Source organism: Hoplias malabaricus, chromosome 12 (genome assembly GCF_029633855.1).
Source record: "Hoplias malabaricus isolate fHopMal1 chromosome 12, fHopMal1.hap1, whole genome shotgun sequence".
In the NCBI taxonomy this organism is placed as follows: Eukaryota; Metazoa; Chordata; class Actinopteri; order Characiformes; family Erythrinidae; genus Hoplias; species Hoplias malabaricus.
In genome coordinates this window covers 33,265,810-33,289,768 of record NC_089811.1, presented here as the reverse complement: position 1 = coordinate 33,289,768, position 23,959 = coordinate 33,265,810, and the positions used below count along the sequence as shown (strand labels likewise).

Genomic DNA, 23,959 nt, shown 5'->3' with positions numbered 1-23,959 from the left:
TGCTGGCTCTGTCTCTTTCTTTGACCAGTTCTCTGGCCTGGCACGCTCTCATGCATAGACTGCTTAGCTCTGTCATCACAGACCAAATCCACCATACACTGAATCTCTTCTGGCCTTAGGTTCTGCACTTTTTATATAACACACATTGCCTGACCTGACTGTGGTAACTTCACTTCAAAGTGTTTTTACAGGGTGCAATACTAAGGGTGCAAAATAACGGGGAAATTTGAATGTTGTTTCTTGTCTGACATTGGATTTATGGCAGATAAATATAAGTAATAATTCTATTTTAATATTATTATTATTATTATTATTTTTTTGCATGCACACCTACACATCTCATTAGAAGGAATTTCCCCTACTTTAATCTCTCACAGCTGTATAGCATGGTAGATAACACCATCAGCTCACACTTGCCTGGGGCTTCCTCATCCAGCTGGCAAATTAGTCTAATAAATGTTAATAAGCCTGATTATTATCAGATATGTAGACGAGAAATAAGCATGTCTGATACTACTTGTGAGCCATATGGACCTTTTTTAAAAACGGATCTTAAAGGCAAATTCTTGTTCCTGTTTTGTGTAATTGTAATTTATATTTTTATGTTGTGAGTGCAGAGAGAGAACACATGTATCAGACACATGCTGCATTCCTTTTGATTCCTGTTGACTACTTTGGCCATTATTTGAATTTCAGACCGACTTGTAACATAAAAAAAGAAAATTAAGACTTCAGAGTTTACACAAGGGGGGGCATGGTGGATGGTGTGTAAACTTTGAAGTCTTAATTTATTTTTTATGTTACTATTTAATCTGAAATTCAAATAATGGCCAAAGTAGTCTAGGCAGCACAGTGGCGCAGCAGGTAGTGTTGCGGTCACACAGCTCCAGCTCACAGGTACTGGGATTGTGGGTTTGAGCCCCGTTCCGGGTGACTCTCTGTGAGGAGTTTGGTGTGTTCTCCCAGTGTCTGCGTGGGTTTCCTCCGGATGCCCACAGTCTATAAACACACATTGGTAGATGGATTGACTACTCAGGTGAGTGTGGGTGTGTGTCGCCCTGTTAAGGAAAGGCGGGCACCTCTAGGGTGTGTTGCTGCCTTGTGCCCAGTGATTTTTGGTAGGCTCCGGACCCACCGTGACCCTGAGTTGAATAAGCGGTTACAGACAATGAATGAATGAATGAGTTTTTGAATGAATGAATGAAGTTATTTTTGGATTATGGTCCCTGAACCAAGTCATTGACCACATTTATCTTTTCATCTTTTATATTCTAATACTTGATTAAAAATCTTATTCCCTGACCATGAAAACACTGAAGCACCTAGTGTGGTATCAATATGTGATCGTGATCAGTTGTTCCATGGCTGTTGAATAGAAACATTGACTGACCAGCTGTATCCCTAGACCTCAAACAGAACTTTGGTACTGTTCATGGAAGAGTGTTTTAAAATGGACACAAATATAATTTTGTGATAATAGTGTAATCTTGATTTGGGAAAAGTGACACTTTTTTAAAATCTTATGGACTATATAACCAAGCATTAAAAAAAGTAATGCTGCATGAATTTTTGTCCAGTGAGCTAATTTCATACAACATATTATTTGACATGCTTAATTGTGCATTTTAATGGGCAAAAGTTTCTCAAATAATTGTAAGAATTTTTTTTCAGTAAATGAGCTGTGTGTGTGAACAGTTTAAAAAGTTACCCCTGTGTGTGTGAGCATGTGAGTGGTATTTACTTTTGCCTTGTGACATTTCAGTAATTGGGTGGGCTTCATGTTCGTTTGCAATCATGTGTTGATGCCTTGTGATGGAGGAGGTGGAATATGGAGGGTGAAAGAAGGAGAAAAGGAGAGGAGAAATTCTGAGAAAATGAAGGGCTTCATGCTGCTTTAGTTCTGTTGTTGGCCCAAATGCTGGCTGGTGGTTTTGGCAGTAGGCCACTGGCTGTCTATTCTTTTTGGACTTTCCCCTCAGCAGCAGTGGCTAGACTATATGAGAACAGCTGTATGGAACACAAGTGTGTGCGAGACTCTGTAATGAAGTCATTCTTGTGCTCTCGGCAGCATCTCGGTCCAGGCTTTAGGCACTGTGAGCTGTGTGTATGCACACGTGTTTGTGCATGTTTTGTGTCTGCTAGACAGAGATAGTCAGACTGTGATGTGTCCTCTACTTCAAACGCCTCATTCACAGCATCAGTCATCAGCAAAGAGTCTGCTAGGGAGTCTGTCTGTATATTTGTGTGTGTCTGTGTGAGGGAGAGAGAGCGAAAGAGGAGGCAGGCAGCCTGTTGTTTGAGTGTAATGGCTGCACAATATATTGTTTGTTAATCATTACTGTCATAATGGCTTGTGCCGCATAATGCAGAAGGCTGCAGTATGCAGTTAAGCTCTTTTACCTGTCCCCATGTTTTTTTTGAGGTTTTAAGGAATGTATATTTTTGTTTAATCCAATAAGTAAATCAGAAAATTGCTTTAAAAATTCATCAACCAGAACAATTATTAAATTTATACACTACATAAAAACACATTAAAACGTCTGTGTGCACTTTTTGAGGCTCCCTCTAGTGCAATTAACTTTTATAGCACTGTGCTGAAATTGGTAGGGACGGGGAGGGAAGAGGTGGTTTCCTACCCTCCTCCAAAAGTTACATAGTGCAGTATGTACTATTCTCCCTATTACAGGTCAGTGAAGCATCGCAGAGATTTTGAAGCTGTAATTTTAAGGTAAAAATATTACAATGGGTCGGTCCCAAAACCTACTGAGCTGTCTAATTAGAGAGTGTGTTACGTCATAGTGTGCATGCTCCCGACATGTAGGCTGTCCCAATTCTTAGATACCTCATTGTGCTGTCTAAGGTATCTCAATCTGGATGAATTTTAAGGCAACATTGAGCCCTTCCTCAGCCTCAAAGGCAATCCCATGATGCAACAGCAGAACAACACCTGTCTGTTTTGCTCTTCTCACAGAGCAAAAATAATTAAAAAATAGAAGCAGGAGAAGAAGAAGCCACCACAGTAAAACGCTAAAAAATAAATAAAACACGGGGTTGTATGCGGTGGGCTGTTACTGGTTTAAAGCAGAGAAACATTTTCACTTGTTTTAGCACTGCGACTGTGTTTGTTCTTCTCCTAGCAACAGAGCTGCTGTGTGTCGAGCGGAGTGCTGTGCGGAGATGTTACGGTTTATTCGCATGTAAACCAAAAGGAACGGCAGATTTTCATAATGTATTGCAGTAAAAAAGTAACATACTTTGAAATGTTAAAGTAAAAAGTCGCACAAAATGGAAATACTTCAGTACTTGTATCAGTGTCTGATCCTCTTGAACTAGCAAAAGCACACACTATCACACCACCACCACATCAGGGTCCCTGCAACAATGAGAATTGTCCTCCAACCCAAATCATACCTGCTCTGTAGTGGCCCTGCGGGAGTCTTGATCATTGACATGCAGGGAGAGAGAGGGCAAACTAAATATGCAAAGCAACAGATGGATTCCTCTCTGTAGTTGTAGAAATGCAGTGTTCCATTGTGGTCAATAGAGCTAAGAGAATGGACAGTGAGTGTAGAAACAAGGAGGTAGTCATAATTGTTATGGCTGATCTGTGTATAAACATAAAATAAGAAACGTGTACATACAGGCCTTGTTCTGAGGTCATTTCTTTGCTTTTTTTCCCCCTGATAGGAATAATTTTTTGTAGTTTTCTGATTTCTGTTCTGGAAAAACAGAAACACCCCCTGGGGTTTGTTATTTGTATTGGGCCAAGAGTCTTAATTAATTATTAATGTTTGAATCCGGAAAGGATATCAGGTTTTATGTTTCTGTGTGTTTTGGGTTGGGTGGTTGACCCTTGTTATTCTAGCAAGCACGCCGAGTATGAAAGGATAACACTGTGAACTGTGAAGGTGCTGAGGCCATATATTAAAAAGCCTCTGGTGAAACTGCAGCCTGAGTAAAATACAGAAAATACAGTCATAGTGTTTCAAATGACTGCAGTTTGTGTGAAAGATTGCAGCAAGAATAAACATTCTGTAGTCATTCTGTAATTGTGTGTATGTGTATGTCTTACTGCTTGTGTGCGCGTAGCCTCAGTGCTAAGCTCTTCCCCCTTCACTGCAGGACTCATTCAGTCTCTCCAGAGCAGGAAGAGCGTGTGGCCTGTGTGGTGCCGGAGCCACAGAGGGAACCATGGAATCCTCCATGGAGCTAAATGGAATGTTCCGAACCATTCAAGTGCACTAAAGCTCTGGCCTGAAGCGCCTTGGCTGTTTTAAATATTTCTAATCATCCCTTTCTTCAGCTAGAATATTCTAGATGGGCTGCTCAGCAGGGGTTGGGATGTGTTGATGGCTTGTGTTGGGTAGTCACAGTCAGATGGGAGTCAGTATAATTCAACATCTAAAAATCTTCCTAAAAATCTCGGGTGGTTGTCTTTAGCTGTGTGTTACAGGGCAGGCAGCAGATGTCACAAAGTTTAAGTTCTTTTTTTGTCAGAGGAACACTGTTTTCTTAATTACCTACCCTGATAAACTGTGTGTGTTACATGTTTATGATTTGTTATAACATGTTATCATGTTTAATTTCACAGAATCTTTGTATTCTCTTTACAGCAACGAGCTTCAGGCAAGGTTTTGTTTGATATGGCTTGTGCTCACCTCAACCTGATTGAAGGAGACTACTTTGGGTTGGAGTACCAGGACCAGCGCAAAATGATGGTGAGGCTCATTACTGTTTAGAGTTCTTCACCCTGCATGAGACTTATGGGAAGGTTTTCGATATCCCACCAAGCCATCTGTATTTTTATTCAACAGAAACCTTAAAGCCTGCGCATAACCCCCCCAAAATAAAAAAATAAAATAAAAACATAAATAAAAAATAAATAAATGCATATATAATAATGAAAAATAAACATGTGGATAACCAATTCAGAATGTTCTTAAAATATTAAATGTTAAGTAAATGTTTGGGTTTTAACATCCTCTTCCCTGTTTTCATAATAAAATAAACACATTTGAAAAATCAAGTGGAGTTTCTATTCCATTTACAAATCTCTGGGTATCCAAGCCTGTGAGCCTGGAAGAGCCGGTCTGTGCGGGCTGCACGCCACTGTTACTGCTCTCACGTGCAATAACTCACAGCAAATAACATGCACGTCACTTAAAGTGTCAAGTGACACTGTGAAATTGTGACTTGAGATATTTTTACTGAACAGGACAGGGACGCAGCAGTATTATATTAAGCAATAGTTTTCATAGTTATGTTATGACAGTTTTTGTTACTTTTTAATTGAATATGTACTATGCATACTGTATATAGTTGAAACAACAAAATTAATTTAACCTGATCAAAAAATGATGAGATATACAAAAGAATTGAAAAATGTAGCTAAATACATCAGGATTAAACAAATACCTGAGAATGCTACCTGGAAGAGAGAGATTGATTGAGAGACAAAAAGTGAGAGATGGGAATGGAGGTTATGAGGGTGCCTAATCTCTCCAATGAGACCCCTTACTAGTCTTTTTCCTCTCTTCATCTGACCAAACTCACAGGTTCGTCATCATTTATTCTGTCCTTATTTAATTTAACCAAATAAAAATGTCCACATGAAAGCAGCATTCCACACCCTGAAACAGTACCACAGCATGTAGCCCATAGTCTCTGGAATGTCATTGCTGATAAGAACTGTCGCTTTGGGATGGGGGTGGTTGGGTTCTCTCCCCCTAGGCATAGCAGAAATCTTTGAGATCAGATTCACAGACCCTTTTCAGCCCTTCAGGAAGTTGAGAGAGGGGTCATAGATATATTTAAAGTATATTGTCAAGAACGTTTGTGAACTTCTCTCTAAATGTATTTAAAACCAAACCATACTTCCAGTTATTTCATTCATTTTTTTTAATCTTGGGACAGGTGTGGCTCGATCTATTGAAACCCCTCATGAAGCAGATCAGACGTAAGAGTGTTTACTTTTGATTGTTGATGTAGATATTTGAATTCTTCCTAACAGTTGTCTTATAAGCTTTCCTTATTCTGCTTTATGTATTTAAAATGATTTCTTTTGTACTTGGAAAAACAGCTACTGCTAAAGTTCTAACTTGAAGTGTGTGTTTTGTTTATTCAGGGCCCAAGCACACAGTCCTGCGGTTTGTAGTAAAGTTTTTCCCTCCTGACCATGCCCAGCTGATGGAGGAGCTGACTAGGTGACACTAAATCATTAAATCATTGAATTGTCTTGCATCATTAGCAAATGACACCTCGATAATGGTGAGGCTCATTAAAATGCTGCATATATTGATTTGGGTGTGTGTTGGGTTTTTTTTTCCCTCCTGTTTTTAGGTATCTGTTTGCTCTGCAGATCAGACAGGATCTGGCCAGTGGTCGACTCACCTGCACTGACAGCAGCGCTGCCCTCCTGGTGTCCCACATTATTCAATGTGAGAACTTGTGTGTGTCTGTCACTTTACAGAGTTATAAATAAAAATGTTCAGATCACTCTTGTATAAAACAAATTACACTGTGACTAATGCTTGCTGAACCCCAGCCTGTGTCAAACGCATTCTAGAGGAAATATATATTTTGTTGTCATGGATACCATTTGAGTGCTCTGAGATTATGGAAAAAGCCAATCTGTAATTTAAACAGAGAAGCGGTGAAAAGATGACTTCTTTTAAATCCATCTTGAAACTATATTCTCTAATAGCTTGAAGCATAGAGAAGAGCACTTGTAAAACAGTAATACTTTTATACAGTAATTGTAATACAGTGATGTACCGTAATAGAATCATCCGAGAATAGCTCTCATTCTTTGAGCAATGCTAGCAGCCATATTAACTCTAATGAAAAACACCCACACATACTGTGTGAACTTTTATGTGCTTCATTGTGTTTATATGGTTAGGAAAATAAATCTGCGCTTAGAACTCTGTAAAAGCATTTTACCTTTCATCTTTTCAGCTTCTTTTAATAATGTCCCCCTCCCTATCCCTCTTCCTTTCTCATGCTGTGTCTCTTGTCTGTCTGTGTGTCTGTCTTTGTGTCTCTTCCACTGTCTCTTTTTCTTTCCCCCTGTGCTGCCGGTCTTCCTGTTTTTCTGTGCTTCCTCTCCTAGCTGAGATTGGAGACTTTGAAGAAGCTCAGTGCAGGCAGCACCTCCTAAATAACAACTACATTCCTGACCAGATGGCCCTTATGGACAAGATCATGGAATTCCACCATAAGCATGTGTGAGTATATAAATGATAGACTTGGCCTCTGACCTTCCGCCCACAGGTGGACATAGTCCGAAATGACTGAAATGGTCTGTTGAGACGGGATTAAAACTAGTGAGATGAAAGAAAAATTACCCGTTGTTAATAGGTACATCTAGTCCTATCTGAATAGGGCTTTGTACGGTTATATCAATGCAGCATCCACTACCATGCCACTTCTATTGTGCTCACTGGTGGAGTTGAAATACCATTGGGTTTAGCCATTAATATGAAATGAATCTGTGTGTGTTGCAGTGGTCAGACACCAGCAGAGTCAGACTACCAGCTTTTGGAGGTGTCACGCAGGCTGGAGATGTATGGCATCAGATTACACCCGGCTAAAGACAGAGAGGGGACCAAACTTAGCCTGGCTGTTGCACACTCAGGCGTGCTGGTCTTTCAGGTAGACATGCAAATATATCGTCACTGTCCAAAGAAGAACATACATCTCCGTTTTTAAGGATTTGTAATTTACTGCATCATTTGAAAACAGCAGCTTTCACAATCCTTCAGATTGTGTGTAAAAAAAAAAAAAAAGAATGATGAAAGGACCAATAGAAATGCTCCAGAGTTCCTTGGAATGTAATAATTTTAAACGTACTTCCTTAACTAAAGGTTAAGAAGGTCTTTTTTCCTTCTCCTGTGAAGTTACTATTTTGGTGATGCATGTTTTTCTTTGGGCAGCGATGGTATCCTGTCACATGTACTTTGTATTGCATTTCTGTCACGAGAGAGAGAGAGAGAGAGAGAAACCATTCAAGTCTATTATGCTTAGTAATATAAGTCTGTTTTGATTTCCTTAAGGGTCACACTAGGATTAATTCCTTCAACTGGTCTAAAGTACGCAAGCTCAGCTTCAAGAGAAAGCGGTTCCTCATCAAACTCAGACCTGACCTCAATGTAAGGCATTTGATGTGAACAGTCATTCTGTCTGTTTCTAAACTTATGATTATTTGAAGTATTTGAGAAATATCTATTTAGTATTTCTACAGAAAATGAGCAAATTCTGCATGCATTATTAATTGTATAGAGCGTTTGAGCTAACAAGTGTGCCTCTGTTTCTGCAGCAAAGTGCGTATCAAGACACTCTGGAGTTTGTGATGGCAAGTCGGGACTGCTGTAAAATTTTCTGGAAAATCTGTGTGGAGTACCATGCGTTTTTCAGACTCTTTGAAGAACCTAAACCTAAACCTAAACCTGTCCTCTTTAGCAGAGGATCGTCCTTCAGGTTCAGGTTTGTGTTTCTGCTTGTCCTTCACACTTTAATGTTTTGTGTTTTTTCTCTCACTGTCTGCATGTTCACACATCTATGCATGTGTCTTCCTGACTGTGCATCCTTATGTGCTTTATTAAATATGGAGTGTGACATGTACTTCTGTTTAACTGGGTAATCTGCTCTCTGCTCCTCAGTGGTCGGACTCAGAAGCAGGTCATAGATTATGTGAAGGATACAGAGTTTAAGAAGCTGCCTTTCTACAGGTGAGACTGATCAGAAGCACTTCATAAAGACAAGTGTTCCTCTGATACCAGATGTGTATTGATAAATACACTTAAAAAAAAAAAGAGAACGGGATTATTGAACCTTTGAAACAAGCATTATAGTGGTCATCCAACCAGTAATAAAAATAAATTAGTTTATTTAGTTTTATAAATTGTAAGTGAAATATATCTTTCAAAAAGGGGAATGGCATACAGATCAGGACTTACCTGTTGCGTAGTTTGGTTCCAGCAAGTACTTGAGGCTTAACCTTTAAAGAGTCACTAGTGTCTTTACAATGTCAAATTGATTTTGTATCTTGGTTCATCACAGTTACTTTGTGTGTTTGTGTAATGCTTCTTTGGCAGGAAACACAGTAGAGTTCAGTACAACAGCAGTCTATCTCCCCTGCCTTCTCCTCTACACTCACAAGTGCCAAACCAAGTAAGTGCCTTTTGCGTTCTTGCTCTCACTCATATTCTCTCTCTCTCTCTCTCTCTGTCTCTCTCTCTCTCTCTCTCTCTCTATCTGTGTGTGTGTGTGTGTCCATCTTACATATGTAAAGACTTCAGCTGTATTTCCAGTGACATGAAATTTGTTGTTAATGAATTTTATTCATATATTGTCTTGGTTTTACTTTCTTTATCTGTATATATTTTCTCTCTCTCTCTCTCTGTCAGGCTGAGGGACGAAGCTGGAAGGAGTCAGCATTGGTAAGCTCAGAGGACTCTGCAGCATTACGGATGCAAGGAAGCCCCTCCCCTTCAGGTCAGCGCAGTGGGCGGAGTGACGGCGGGTCAGCAGCAGTTGAAGATTCTCGTGTTCAGCCGGCACGCTCCAGGCACCAGAGCACAGAGCTCCACACTGCAGGTCTCGCGTCCCGCGCAGCCAAAGGCAGCAGTTCCTCCATCCCCTACATCGACTGCAGTGATGCAGAGTTTAGTGAGGTGGAAGTCAGAGGTCGAGTCAGCAGGTCACACTCCCGCACAAATGACAAAGGCTTGGGCTGTAATGTGCTCCGCCTACGCGAACGAGAAGGCAGCCAGAGCAAGCATAGACCCAGAGAATCTCCACCTTTATCCCCAGTCACTCGTTCTCAGACTCCACCACATCACTATCCCAGCCCCGTCCACTCTTCTAGCCATGCCTCTCATAACCATAGTTATGATGTTTATGAGTCGTCACTTTGTGGAGGCGTTGCCCCTACACGAGGGCCACTCCACAGCACTTTACTAGACGAGCTTGCTGCTCGTAGCCCTGCCCCTACACATCATCTCCCAGGCACCAGGAGCTTGACTTCAAGCCCTGCGCTTTTCTCATTTCATAGAACAAGCTCCCTTAGCCATGCACGATACAATGGCCATGGGCAGCATGACGGTGAGCGTGGACACCATGATAATATGGATGGATTAGCTGGCAGTGGGCGGAGCTTTAGCCTGAGGTCCGCTCCTCGGGAGGACAGGAGTGGGCTATTCAGCAGTTGCTCTCCAATCATGAATCGCTCAATAAATGCTGTCAAATGCCCAAACCCAGGTAATCGTGGTAACCGCTCTGCTACAGATCCACTGATTCTGAGCCAGCCCCGTCCTGTGCTGTCACGGGCCGAGCGAATGGCTGCCCTCGAACGCCGCATGCTGGCCAATGGCCTCTCTCCTCCAGGCCAGACCAAGCCCAAGTCTAGCTCACCACACCGGCGCCGTGGTGGTGTGCCCATGATTGATGGCTCCACCAGCAGTGGTACAGACACAAGCGATTCAGAGGAGGTGGAGACCACCAGCTCCTGTGGTCAGTCGTTGGGCTTTGGAAACCCAACTGCACGTAGCTCTTCCCCTATTTCCCCACTCCCCAGAAATAAATACTCCTTTGGCAGCTTGCAGCTAGAAGAAGATGAGAATGGTGAAGGAGGGTGTGTGGACTTCAGTGATGAGGAAGGAGCGCAGGTGTTCAGCTGTTAGCTAAGGTCAGAGTATAAGGTTCAGGGGCATCTCTGGTTGAGTGAGAGAAGCTTACAAACCCTGGGGTGGCCTGAGGTGCACAAGTGTGTGACACACACCAGTTGAGGAGTAGATGTTAATAAAAGCCTCTGTCTTTAACTCAAACATGGCTCTCGGTTTTGACCGTTTGATCATTGTTTTGTGATTGTAGCGAGCATATCTCTTTCTCTTCCACTTGATATGAAGAGAGCGAATCATTTTTCTTAGTGCCAAGTCCTTTGCTGAACCTCCATACTAATACTGTAGAATCCAATGCATTGGAGTGTTGAGTGAAGCCAGGTGCTCCTGCTGCGATGCATGTGTTTATAGTGCAAAGCCAGGCTGGCACAGGCTTCTGCTGGGCTTTAAAAAGTGATGATCTTGGGGTTCATAAAGTCCACCAGAGGCCTTCATGTATACTCACTAGCAATAGAAGAACTGACACATTAAACTCTCCAGAAAACAATGCACATTACACTTACATGTCTTTAGCTGATGATATTCAAAATGTTTCATTGTTGCACTTAGTTTTTTAACATTTGTAGTGTTTTAGAGAAGCATGAAAATGAGATTGTGTTTAGTAAACAATAAAAAGCAGCATTTATACTGTGGCATAGATCTTCACAATTGTAGGAAAACTATTTATATAGAACTGCCTTTTTTAATGTGAAATATTTAACCGACAATTCAGGTAGCGTCTTTTACAGTTTTGCTAATTTTTGGAACTACTGCCATAGTTCTGTTAATGAAAAAGAATCAGAATTTTTCAAGTTTACAAGGTGTTAAGATTTTGTATAAGATCTTTTTGTCTGTGTAGCAGCCTAACTCCTTTTGAGTGGTGTTTGGTGCGGACCTGTTTTCAAGAGGAAACCTTTGCTAATCACGAACTTTGCATGCTGAGTGGTCATGTTATTTGTACCTGCTTATATCTTATATCATGAGGTTTGCTCGTGTCCGAGAAATTACTTAGTAAGCTGTCGAAGTCCTAATGAGTGTGATTTGGCAGCACTTGTGCAGAACATCTTGTAATGTGTCAGTCGTTGGTGTAGAGTTTGGCACGAGTGGGCGTCATCATTCAGAATGGTGTATAATATAGTCATTAATCTAGAGTCCTGGCATTTTGTTATGTGCTCGGAATCTTGAATGGTTTTCCAAAGGTTGAGGATGGGGATAGTGTTTAAGAGAAGCAGGACTTGTCTTTAGCTTTACTTATTACTTTGTAGTTGTATCGATTTGGTTATGAATTGTAAGCATTGCTGGTTCATTTGGCCTCTCAGTGGCCCAGTCTGAAGAGTAGGAGAGCAAAGCACATTACACTATCATCTTGTCTTAACACTGGTGTCCCACTGTGTTCCCACCTGCCTCTCCCACTCTGTGATCCTATTTGCTCCCACTGTGATCAGTCTCACTTCACTCTGGTTTACCTGTTGTTTTCCCCTATACACACTTCCTGCAAAAAAAAAAAAAGAGAGAGAGGAGAAAGCACAGCTCTCACTAAAAGTATTCCGTTTGCCACATTACGTGTACTGTATCTTTCATTTCAAATGTTGGGTTTCTGTTTCTTTTTTCTGCTCCCTCTGTTTTCTGGTTGTGTTCCTACACAGGCTGAGGCTGCTTGAGCTTGTCATTTCCATCCACTGTCATTTATGATCAATAAATGCTCCTATTGTTTTTTTCCCCTTTCTTTTATGTTGTTAATGACTGACTGAATGAAAGAACGAGTGAATGACCAAACGAATGAAGGAATGACTGAAGGGTATGCCTTTGTAACATTCTGATGCTGGTTTCTAAGGCTTTGTATTGCATGCTCTCCCTCCTCTCACTGCTTTCTTTCTCCTGGTTGGATGTGTTGAGGAAAGACCACTCAATTCAGTAGTAGGGCTGGGAGGTGATCCCAAAGAAAATAGATTTTTCGATTCCAGGATTTTGGGAATTAAGGATCAACTGCAAATTTGTCAGTTCTGTTCCACACAGTGACATTTTTAAGTTTGTACATATGCACAAACATGGCGTGTTATAGTGTACACCAGGGCTGCCCAAATTATTGCCCCAGGCCAAAGATGGCCTTTAAGCAGAGGAGAGGTTTGATTGGATGCGACAGTCAACCAAACTTTTGCCCATGACAATTTATTTTAATACTAAAATTAAAAGTGTAATTATTAAATGTATATACGAATACTGTTGGCTTTTTGGCTCTTGACCCCCTATACGATTAACTCTTTCATTTTGGGCATCCCTGGTCTAGACCTACTAGCAAAGAAAAATTGTCTTTCCACAATCACACACATCAGTGAATTGGCTGTATTCATTAAACGGTTTAGTTGCAGTAATTTCCATGAAACTTTGCAGTATTTTAAATTTTTTTTATTTGTGTTTGTTTATTTTTTGGGGGGAAATGTAATTTAGTAATTACATAATTTGCCATGTCCCTCTTGCCAGCATTTTGTCTGGCTTTTGTTGCCGTTTTAAACCTTTCCTGTTTAAAAATAGATTTTTATGTAAAAGGGCACATTTCCATAAAAGTACTCATTGATTCAAAGCTCCTGATTTAAAGAATCGAGGACAATATTGTGTGGAATCAACTTTATCAGTTCCAATCTCATGCAATCATTGTTGAGTCAACCCCAGAATTTCTGGAATCCAACAGCCCTACCTTTCAGAATATACTTCCAATGTTACCCATATGAATGTATGTTAAAATGATTGTGACGTTTTATTTTATTTTTTCCGTCGGTTGCTAAACAGTTGCTCACTGAGCAGTTTTTTTATTAACACAGTCACTGTAAACCCAATGGCTTGAGGGCATTTTCTTGTTCGTTCTCTTCTCTCTCTTTCTCTCATTCACTCACTCACACTCTTCTCTCTCTCATATAGACACACACACACACCTTCATAAACACACATGCACACATTCTTTTTCATGCTCTCACATTCTAATTCACTCACTCACTCACCCACTCACATATGGTCTTTGTGTTGGCCCTCGCTGTTGACTTTTAAAAACTGTTTATTTTTTCTATCTCTACCCTCTTTATGAAACCATTTCAACACTTTAACACTGTATACAGTTGTGCACTAGTGTAAATAAAGTTGGCCTTTATGAATTTGGGCTCAAGAATCTTTTATTAAGATTATATTTCATCATCATTGTAGAGTGTAGACCCCCTCCCCTCCCAGACCTGTTAGTTTGTGCTGTTGGTGCATGAGTTGGTGAATGTATGTATATGCATTGAGTGTATACATACATTTTGAGTGCTGTATTTTGATGCATGTGTCTTGTGCTCATCATGGCTCCCCACCACTGCAGTGTAATGTGTCTGTATGTATGTATGTGTACTGTCCTGGGCACCTCTTTTGGCTGTTTTGTTTAACATGGCTGCGCTGCAGACAGGGAGCACAGGAGGCGCTGTTGGGCAAGTACTGAGTTCACTCTCCTGGGTGTTAGTGAATAGAGACTGGATTGTAGCTACTGTAAGTGTGTATACACACACTCTTAAACAATCACACTCTCAAACGCACACATCTTGCATAATACATATAACCTTTTCCCAAATTTTTATTTTTTATTTTTATTTTTTTTTTTACAAATCAGAGATGACAGATGAGTCAAAGAAAACGTAGAATTATGTCTAGAGTTGTATTATTGTGATTAGAGCTGACTGTGTGACATTTTGCTTAGATCACTCTTTGTTTCTTTCTCTGTCCTCTCACACCTTTTTCTGGCTTTCTCACTCTCTTCTTCTGACTATTTCACTCCTCTCACTTTTTGCCATTCTCCCTCTGTCTGTCTTTGATCTGTTTCTCTGCCTCTGACTTTCTCTCTTTGCTTTCTCTCTGTCTCTTCTTTCTTTTACTTTTCTCTCCTTTAGATCTGGCAGGGTTGTCAGTGTCCCTGGTGAATGGACATCGTCGTGGTGATGAACTCAATGGTGCAAGTCCGAGTCCGGATGGTCAGCAACCCTCACCCCTCACCTCACCACTCCTGAACGACAGCAGTGCTCTTCGCACAGATGATGAGGAAGAAAACAGGAGGAAGGTGAGAACACTGTCAGTAACACAGCGTGGTACAGCTGTGGACCCCATGATAAACAAGATGAAACTAAGCTTTTTCCATTTCCGCAGTAATCCTATTTCTGCTGCTGGAGTAGTCTTTCTATATATGGTTTAATGTTTTTTTTTCCTGCTCTAACACACCCAGCTGACCTCAGGAAGGGGTTGGTAATTAAATGCTTATTTGAGTTAGCAGGGTGAGTGCAGTGTTAACACCAAAATCAACAGGATAGGGGGTGTTCTCAGATAACCAGATAATAACAGGCTCTCCAGACTCTGTTAGAGATGCCACCTATTCCGGGCTTAACTTTCTAGATGTTTATATGCCTCTCCCTGCCCTTCAGATATCTAAGTAAATGGCATTGTTGTTCATATTCAAAAGAGATGCATATCACAAACTATACAAATAGTTTTTTTTCTCAGTGCAATTGCATTTGTCCCCAAAAAACAATTTTAAAATTATGATATTGTCAAATGCCTTAAGATAATTCTGCACATGTTTAGGTTGATATGGCTGATATTTTAAACAGATATTTGATAAAACTTTGTATCTATAAGAAGAGATGTTCTGGTGAAAGTGGGCTGCTGTATATAGTGTGTTTGTGTGTGTATACACACACGCGCACACACCAGTAAACATGTGAAAAGTAAAGCAACAGAATTTATATTCACTGTCCCACTGCAAAATTGATATATTCCAAGGCTGTTTACATAGGTTTTCTGAGGAATCTCAAGTGTTTCGGCACAGATCTGTTTTGTGGGGACCGCAGGGTGGTTCCTCCGTAACTGGAGCACAATTCCACACTGCACTGCTTCTGTACAAACAACAGACTTGAGGCATGACTGCCTCTGCCAAAACAGAAACTTGGTGAGAGAACAAGTGGGTGTTAAGTGTACATGGGTCCTGTCTTATTAAAGCTCTTTACCAAAGCTGTGTGTTTTATTTTTCAAGGCTTAGGTTTAGGCATAAAACCTCTTCTTATTATAATGTCACTGTCCAAAACCCAAAAGGAACAAATCCTCTACTTTTTCCTCCTCCATTACAAAGCAGGTATGCTTTGTATTCTGTAAATTTCATGAAATACAGACCAATAGACATGTTCCAAAATGAATTGGAATAAAGTCAATTTAACTTCCATAGAAGTAAAGGAGGCATTTGCCTTCAATTTTGAAATTGCTGTTTTGAAGGTAATTATTTTCTTTGGACAGCAAAAGATACAGATACAACATTGAAAATCTGGGATGAAATTCTGAAAATGAAGACTCTACGTACATTTTAAAAAGAAACAATTTTTAGAATTTTTTTTTTAATTTTTCAATTTTAGATAGTGACCATATTGTTGCCTTTGTTCAACAAGTTGGTTGTTTTTTTAGAGACTTGTTCAGAGGCCTTTACTAGAAGCCATGATTTCATTATTGTGGAATTATATGTAATGAAATAAAACTGTTAATTTAGAATGGAATGCAATTTTTAACATTTTCCATCATGGTGTAGTCCTGTGGTCTGACATTGTATAAAAATCAGTGTATTTTTGTTGCAGAGATTTCCCACTGACAAGGCGTATTTCATTGCAAAAGAGCTGCTCACCACGGAGAGGACATACCTGAAGGATCTAGAGCTCATCACTTTGGTAATGGAGTGAATCATATGAATATATAATGCATTCTTTGTTAAAGTCATCCATGGTAGTGTTCTATAAATGTAATAGGTGTGTGTGTTACAACTGCAGCTGAATCTTAGTAATACTCTCTTCTTACCCTGGCTCTGTGTGTTGGACCTCTCCTCTCTGTCTAGCCGGACTGGCTGGGCCTGCATTGAGATGATAATTAGATCAATTAGCTGGAGCTGGAGCGCTCCAAGGCCAGAGTGGCAGCTTATTGATCTCTGATTGATTGTGTGCTGGCTAGGGGTTTATACTAAATCACGAGTTTAGCGTGGGAGTTTGAGGGACAACAGCATGTAGCTCATCCAGTCTAACCCTCTCTAGGTTAATCCCCATACATCTCACACACACACCATTTTATACATTTTACATTAATATAAAATAAATGCCGAAAACTCATATTTACAAAATGGCAGCTTTTTAGAAAAAGGGTAGGCCAGTTTAACTTGGTTAATATAAAATCTGTTTTAACCCAATAATTGGGTTCCATTAATTATGAAATGATGAATATTATATAGATACACAAACACATGATTTGCACGTCACTGTGGTTTATGCCGTCCTCAAGCAGCTTCAATATGAGTCAGCAGTAAGGTCACTTCATTTTATGAAATACAAAATCATAGTATTGCTTCTGTAGAAGAGAAAGTAAGTGTGAAACTGAGAGTTACACTGTGTTAATGAATTTGAGTACACTACTGTCACTGTGATGTTTTTTTTAATCACAGGATCCAACTTGTATTAAAATAATAATAAAAACAATAAAACAGAGCTGTGTGGTTTTGAAAAGGCAGGTGTGATTAAATGTTAAATTGTGCTTGTGTGTCCAGTCATTTCAGAGTGTTCTGGATAAAGAGGAGTGTGCTCCTGAATCTTTGAGGAACCTGTTGAAGTCCAGCTTTGAGCCGCTGCACACTTATCACTCTGACTTTCTTAAAGAGCTGGAGCAGAGACTAGCGTTATGGTGAGCAACTAATACACACAATCCACTTCAGAGTGTCATCATTCAATGATGCGACTTATACGTGTGGAACTGGTCTTTTGTGAAAGATTTCTAATGAGGGGAGGTTACACCTTATGACTGTGTATATATACACACACACACACACACACACACACGCGCGCACAATAACCCTGCGGTGCTGTGGTCTCCTTGACAACCACTGATCTTCTGTGTAGGTCTTGCCTGCCTTGGGGTCTCTGTTTCCATGACACCGCGTGCTGTCCGACTCCCATTGGTGACGTGTACAGAGTCTACCAGACAATCACAGCTATTTTACCTTCTACTATAACTGTTATCCTCATCATCATCATCTCCTTCATACCCTTTTCAACTGAAGTTAAAAATCACATGATAAACCTGTTTTACCGATACTGAAAAATATCATGGGTCAGAGTTTCAGTACCTTCAGAGTTTTAAAAAGGTCTGTGTTCACAGAAAAAAATGATTCGTATGTCCAGTCCATCAATTATAGCTTATCTGAATCCAGTATGCTGATATAAACTACTTAGTAACTGTGTACGAGTGAAGGAGGTGTTTGTGCATTAACATGTTCTCAGGTTTTTTTTTCCCCTAACATGGTTGGTCTCAAAACTAGAAATGAAATTGATACGTGGGTCAACTTGCTCTCTCACGCACACACACACACACCCACATACACTAAGAAAACCTGCAGTCAATGAAAACTGTACAACAGCGACATCTGCTTGTAATCCAGGGGGACTATAGGTTAACCTTGTGCTGATGTCACTAATTCAGGTCAAATGTTTAAAACCCAAAACAACAGATTGTCAGCGATGTACACACTGTGTGTGTGTGTGTCTGCCTGTTTGCAGGGAAGGACGCTCGAATGCCCATATTAAAGGAGATTACCAGCGCATTGGAGATGTAATGCTGAAAAACACCCAGGGACTAAAGGTAAGACCATCACTGTCAGAATCATTTAGCATTTTCTGTTTTATGTTGTAATATTAAACCTTGATGATTTTAATTCTGAAGTGCGAATATCAATACACATGATATTTTTCTTCAAAAACCAACGGATACTACCCCACGAAATACACAGCCAACCACATGACTCAGTGTGTTATGTCAAATTCGATTTGTTGGAGGCCTTCATCCGATATATTCCTTAATTCCTCTGCTTTGCAGTGGAGTATTCAATACTCACAGATATCCCTGCCATTCTTTAAAATATACGATGTGGCCAAAAGTATATGGACACTCCTCCTGAGTATACATTTCTCTGTTTTAGCCACACCCAGTGATAACAGCTGTATAAAATAAATTCCAAAATTGTTTGCTATCTCTGCTGACAAATGATATATTGTAGAGCTCTATGACTTTAAACGTGGCACTGTCACATGCCACCATCCCCACAGTTAGCTTTTGCAATTTCTGCAGTGCTGGGTCTGCCCAGGTCATTTATTAGTGCTTTTTATTGTAAAATGGGTGTGTCTAAGGGCTAACAACATGCTTGATCTAAAACAACAGACCATGTAAAGTCAGAGTGGTGCTGCTGAATGCTTAGCAAGCTGTTGCATCATTCACTGGGTAGTTCCAGTTCCACATTAAGGCAGAGGTTTTAAAATGGAGGAAAAAATAATTCAGTGTCCTGCAAGCTTATATACGGTCAGGTGCCCATGTACTTTAGGATGTATCATGAACTGTGGTGTGTTTGTATTCCATCAGCTGTTGACGGCTCAGCTGCAGAAACACTCTGACTGTGTGAGTGAGCTTGAAAAGGCTTGCCGTGCATCACGGAGGTTGGAGACTGTTTGTCGAGACTTTGAGCTGCAGAAAGTGTGTTACGTACCTTTAAACGTGTTTATCCTGAGGCCACTGCACAGGCTGCTGCATTATAAACAGATCCTAGAGAGACTGTGTAAACACTACCCTGCCACACATTCTGACTTCAGAGACTGCAGAGGTAAGTGTTTCCTTTTACTAGTAAACCCTGATAAAATGTCAAATAAAGATGATGTACTATTTACTGTAACATTGTAACATTACTTGTGAATGGTCTGTTGTCTGGGATTTGTAAAATGGATTTCCATGAAATGTATTCATAACCTTTATATTAAAAGAATGCGTAAACAGTGGGTGTGACTTTTGTTTACCAGTTTAAGCAATGTTATTGCTATTGAAGTGCTTAACTAAGGATTACAAGATTTGTTTTTTCTGTCTGTTTTCTGCTGTTGAGTATTTATCCTTTTCCTCAGCTGCTTTGGCAGATGTGTCTGAGCTGGAGGCTCTGCTGCACTCCAGCATGCTGAAGACTGATAACTACCAGAGGCTGTTGGAGCTGCAAAAGGACTTGATTGGGGTGGACAGTCTAGCAACCCCAACTCGAGAGTTCATCAGACTTGGCTGCCTCAGCAAACTTTCTGGGAAAGGCCTACAACAGCGCATGTTCTTTTTGGTAAATTCTGCACAAATAAACACATAGGCAGAAATAAACACACACAACTTGCATAGGTGACTGATTACTCTTTGCCCTTTTGTATGTTCCAGTTCAGTGATGTGCTGTTGTACACAAGTCGGGGGATAACATCATCCAATCAGTTTAAAGTACACGGACAGCTTCCTCTACGTGGAATGACAGTAAGCATTTTTTTCTTTCTTAAAGGTTTGTGTTGAAAAATTTGCTATTGCATGTTGTCACTGTCCACAGAACCTCCATACGTCTCTGAAAGTGAAGTAAATACTTTTGTGTTTTGTAATTTATTTTGATAAAAATTATTTTAAAGCATTATTGTTGGCAGATTGGGCGGCACAGTGGTGCAGCAGATAGTCTTGCTGTCACAGAGATCCAGGGACCTAGAGTTGTGGGTTCAAGTCCATTTCCTGGTGACTGTCTGTGGTGTGTTCTCCCCGTGTCTGCGTGGGTTCCTCCCACGGTCCAAAAACACACATTGATAGGTGGATTGGTGACTCAAAAGTGTCCATATGTGTAAGTGTGTTTCACCCTGTGAAGGACTGGCGCCCCCTCCAGGGTGTGTTGCTGCCTTGCACCCAATGATTCCGGGTAGCCTCCGGACCAACCGTGACCCTGAACTGGATAAGCGCTTACAGACAATGAATGAATCAACGAATGTTGTCAGAATATCTTTGAATTGTTACAAAATATAAAGTACAACTTGACAAATGAGAGATTGAGAGATTATGTAGAAAAAAATATTTTTACTGTGGCTTTATGTAGTATTGAATCTGGTAAAACAAAAATAGAAAAAATGTGATACATTTTTTGACACTGTGCTGTTTACCACTGTGGTAATAATTGTGTGTGTGTGTGTGTGTTTAGATCAGGGAAAGTGAAGAAGAGTGGGGAGTTCCTCACTGCTTCACTCTAGTTACCCAGCGCCAGTCAGTGGTAGTAGCAGCAAGGTAATGTACAGCCTAATTCACTTTGACTGCTATAATGATCATAACCATAATTCATTTGCCAGCTCATTTATTTATACTGTGGCCTTACCTCCAGTGATGTTTTCTTCTTTCGCTGCTATGGAATGGACAAAGATTTATTTGTAGATTAAAGGATGGCTGTTGGTTGTTATTGCAGTATGCATCATTAGTAAAAAAATTTATTGCACTGCAGTTCTGTATCAGAAATGGAGAAATGGATGGAGGATTTAAAGATGGCTGTGGATCTGGCTGAGGATTCTAATGGACCATCAGCATGTCTGCTGACCAGTAGCAACGATGTCAGTAAGTACACATCACCCCTCCTTTCTGCTCATAAGCATTCAGTAACAATGTTGAACAAGGCTTGAATTACTTTCCTATAACAGAATGCATGACTATCTAAATGCAATACCAGTCTCTAAGAGTGTTTGGTAAATGTCTGATTTAGTTAATCCAATGTACAAATATTACAAAATGAGCGCATATTTAAATAAAACTGGTGTACAGCTATATTTTCCAATTCTTTTATGCGTGTACATGTAGAGTATTGTGTTATTGAAAGTGTTTGCATCTTTTTGAATTGTAATGTGTATCAAACAAAATGATAAATGAATAATTAAATAATGTAAAAAAGAGAAAATCACTGCGACCCTGAAATGGACAAGTGGAAAAGAAGATGAATGAATGAAAAAAAAGAAAAAATGCCAATGTGCCATATATGTATATATTTTTAATGATACTCATGACATATGTTTTGTGACATAACCTTGTGTCTCCAAAACAGTAGCCTCACATTGGCAGCCTCTTTAATTATGGTCTGGGGATTTTCTCCACAAAAAGTGGCCTAGAACTGTCTACTATCGCAGGAAAAGGAAATCCACCTAATGCAAAATGACAAACAACAATCCCTCTATTTTTGGCATGACGTACTAAAGGAGATAGTCTCAGCCACAGATGATCCAATGCAAGACCAGCACAAAAAGAAGCAGGGAAATGTGGATAGCCATTCAGTTCAGAATCCACACAACTGGCAGAGTCTTGGTGTGGCAAGGTTAACACACTAAAGAGACTCTTAGTCGGAGGAAATAATAATGCATTTTGTTTCTTAGCGCCTTTCATGACACTCAAGGTCACCTTACATCAGCTAAAAAATAATTAAAACATACAGTAAATTATTACAATTACAACAAACAAATGATCACAACCCACAGGTATAAAATGTGTTAAAGTGAATAAGCCATTTTAAAAAGATTATTATTTTTTAAATTATATTCCAGAGTTTGGCTGCATCACAGGAGAAGGCAATGGCACCCATTGTGCTAAGAATGTGGCTGAGACTACCGAGTTTAATGTTCATATAACAACATTGCATTACCCAAGTAGTAAAGTAGTATTAGTTTAAATTACTAGTTGATATTCTGTTTGGAAGATTGCCTAAAACCCCATTCCTGCTGTGTGTGAGATCTCTACATTTTTAAACAATTAACATTAACCTGAAATGTTCTCAGAGTCTGCAGGGGAGTGGGCTTCGGAGGTGGAGTCTGAGGATGACCTGGGTGGGTCACGCACATCTCTGGAGCGCCATGGCAACAGCTCAGCACATCACCGTGGCAACACCACGGTTCATGTGTGCTGGCACCGCAACACCAGTGTTTCCATGCTGGACTTTAGCATAGCGATGGAGGTACCAGGCTTTCGACTGCCTAACCACCTCTCTTTCTGCCCTCTTGTTGCTCTGTGTGTTTTCTTGTGTGTAACTTTCGCTTTAGGAAGCAGTGGTGTCTCTCTCTCTGTTTCTCTCTACCCATCTTCCCCTCTGGTGTGTCTCCTGGAGTCTCTTAACCCTGTCACTGACTGTGTGTGTGTATTAAAGCATGCCTCACTCACTGTCACTTTTTTCTCTTTCTTTTTTCTGTCTCTGTCTTTGTGTCGTTGTCTGTGTGTCATCCCCTACCTTTCCCCTGTGAAACTCTCTTTCCCTGGACTCCCTCTATATGTGTATATGTGTGTGTATATAGAACCTCGGTTTGCAGTGAATGTGTGTGTCTCGCGGGGGCAGGGAGCAGTGCCTGTGTCTATAGTGTGCTGGTACAGAATGCAGAGTCTCTCCTTTACTGACTGCTGCATCAGTCTGGAGGTAACACACCCAGACTCAATCAGACTGCCTGTTTCACCAAGACCTATAAAACTGTTAGAGCAGGGCCAAACCCTCAAAGCAAAAAAAAAAAAAAAACTCGATTTAAAGATGCACTATGTATGGTTTATATTTGGTTAACATAAAAAGATTTCTGAATCATCAGACAGTACCATTTGAAATATGGTATTTGTGAGCTTCTGGGAGCTCACAATTCATTTTGTAAATCAGAAGTGTTGGGTGGATTTGGTGGAAGGTTTTCAGGCCGTGCTACAGGTCTGTACATACTAAGGTGTCACATGTACAGAGCTCAGGAAGTCATCCAACTTTATGGTTTGGGGACATGAGCAGTTATAGGCCATGAATGCAGAATAATTGTGCAGTATGTGCAATAATCTCCATCTACATGGAGAATGGGCCTGAAACCCAACTAATGTTAAATGTAATTACAGATTTCCACCAGTGAGGTATACAAATCTCTGAAAGTTATATAGTGCAGCTTTAAATTGATCATGATGTACCTAATTTAGAATAAAGCACGTGGGCTTTCTGTTGTAGTGATTTAACAAATTTATAATTTGGGCTTCAGACGCTGCGCTAAATTATCTTTTCATTTTACTCCATTTATAACAGTATACAATGCATGTCACATGTTTATTTAATGCTAATCCATGTACATATAATAGTTTAGATCTCTACATATAATACATATTTTAGGAAATCAAAGCAGAGTTCTGGGATACAGAAACAGTCTGCCACCAGATGGCAGTATTTAGTAGTTAATGTTGCACACTGTTTCTCAGTGCTTTCTATTATGTCCTTTAAAAAAAAGTCTATTGTTTCATTCAGAGATTTTCATCAAAGAACTTACATAGCTTAGTCATGCCAGACTTGAATGAAAATGTTAAATATTTCATAGGCGTTAATGTCTTTGGGGGAAACCCTGCTGGTCTGTAATCTGTTGTTTGTTTGTGATTGCTTTATTGGATTGGTAAGCCTGCTCCTG

General features: G+C 40.1%; 1 protein-coding gene across 1 annotated transcript in view; it reads left to right on the top strand.

The window, feature by feature from the left end:
* LOC136710384 (FERM, ARHGEF and pleckstrin domain-containing protein 1) overlaps positions 1–23,959 on the top strand; it is a 48,279-nt gene that overhangs the window by 20,849 nt on the left and 3,471 nt on the right. The window contains exons 3-23 of the mRNA XM_066685870.1: positions 4,614–4,718; positions 5,914–5,956; positions 6,125–6,203; positions 6,340–6,437; positions 7,112–7,226; positions 7,506–7,653; positions 8,055–8,150; positions 8,318–8,484; positions 8,661–8,729; positions 9,096–9,171; positions 9,408–9,597; positions 14,570–14,736; positions 16,292–16,381; positions 17,245–17,378; positions 18,251–18,332; positions 19,107–19,344; positions 19,637–19,836; positions 19,929–20,018; positions 20,719–20,801; positions 21,013–21,122; positions 22,328–22,503. Of these exons, the coding sequence (XP_066541967.1) occupies positions 4,614–4,718; positions 5,914–5,956; positions 6,125–6,203; positions 6,340–6,437; positions 7,112–7,226; positions 7,506–7,653; positions 8,055–8,150; positions 8,318–8,484; positions 8,661–8,729; positions 9,096–9,171; positions 9,408–9,597; positions 14,570–14,736; positions 16,292–16,381; positions 17,245–17,378; positions 18,251–18,332; positions 19,107–19,344; positions 19,637–19,836; positions 19,929–20,018; positions 20,719–20,801; positions 21,013–21,122; positions 22,328–22,503 (2,556 nt within the window). The remainder of the gene's footprint in view (positions 1–4,613; positions 4,719–5,913; positions 5,957–6,124; positions 6,204–6,339; positions 6,438–7,111; positions 7,227–7,505; positions 7,654–8,054; positions 8,151–8,317; positions 8,485–8,660; positions 8,730–9,095; positions 9,172–9,407; positions 9,598–14,569; positions 14,737–16,291; positions 16,382–17,244; positions 17,379–18,250; positions 18,333–19,106; positions 19,345–19,636; positions 19,837–19,928; positions 20,019–20,718; positions 20,802–21,012; positions 21,123–22,327; positions 22,504–23,959) is intronic.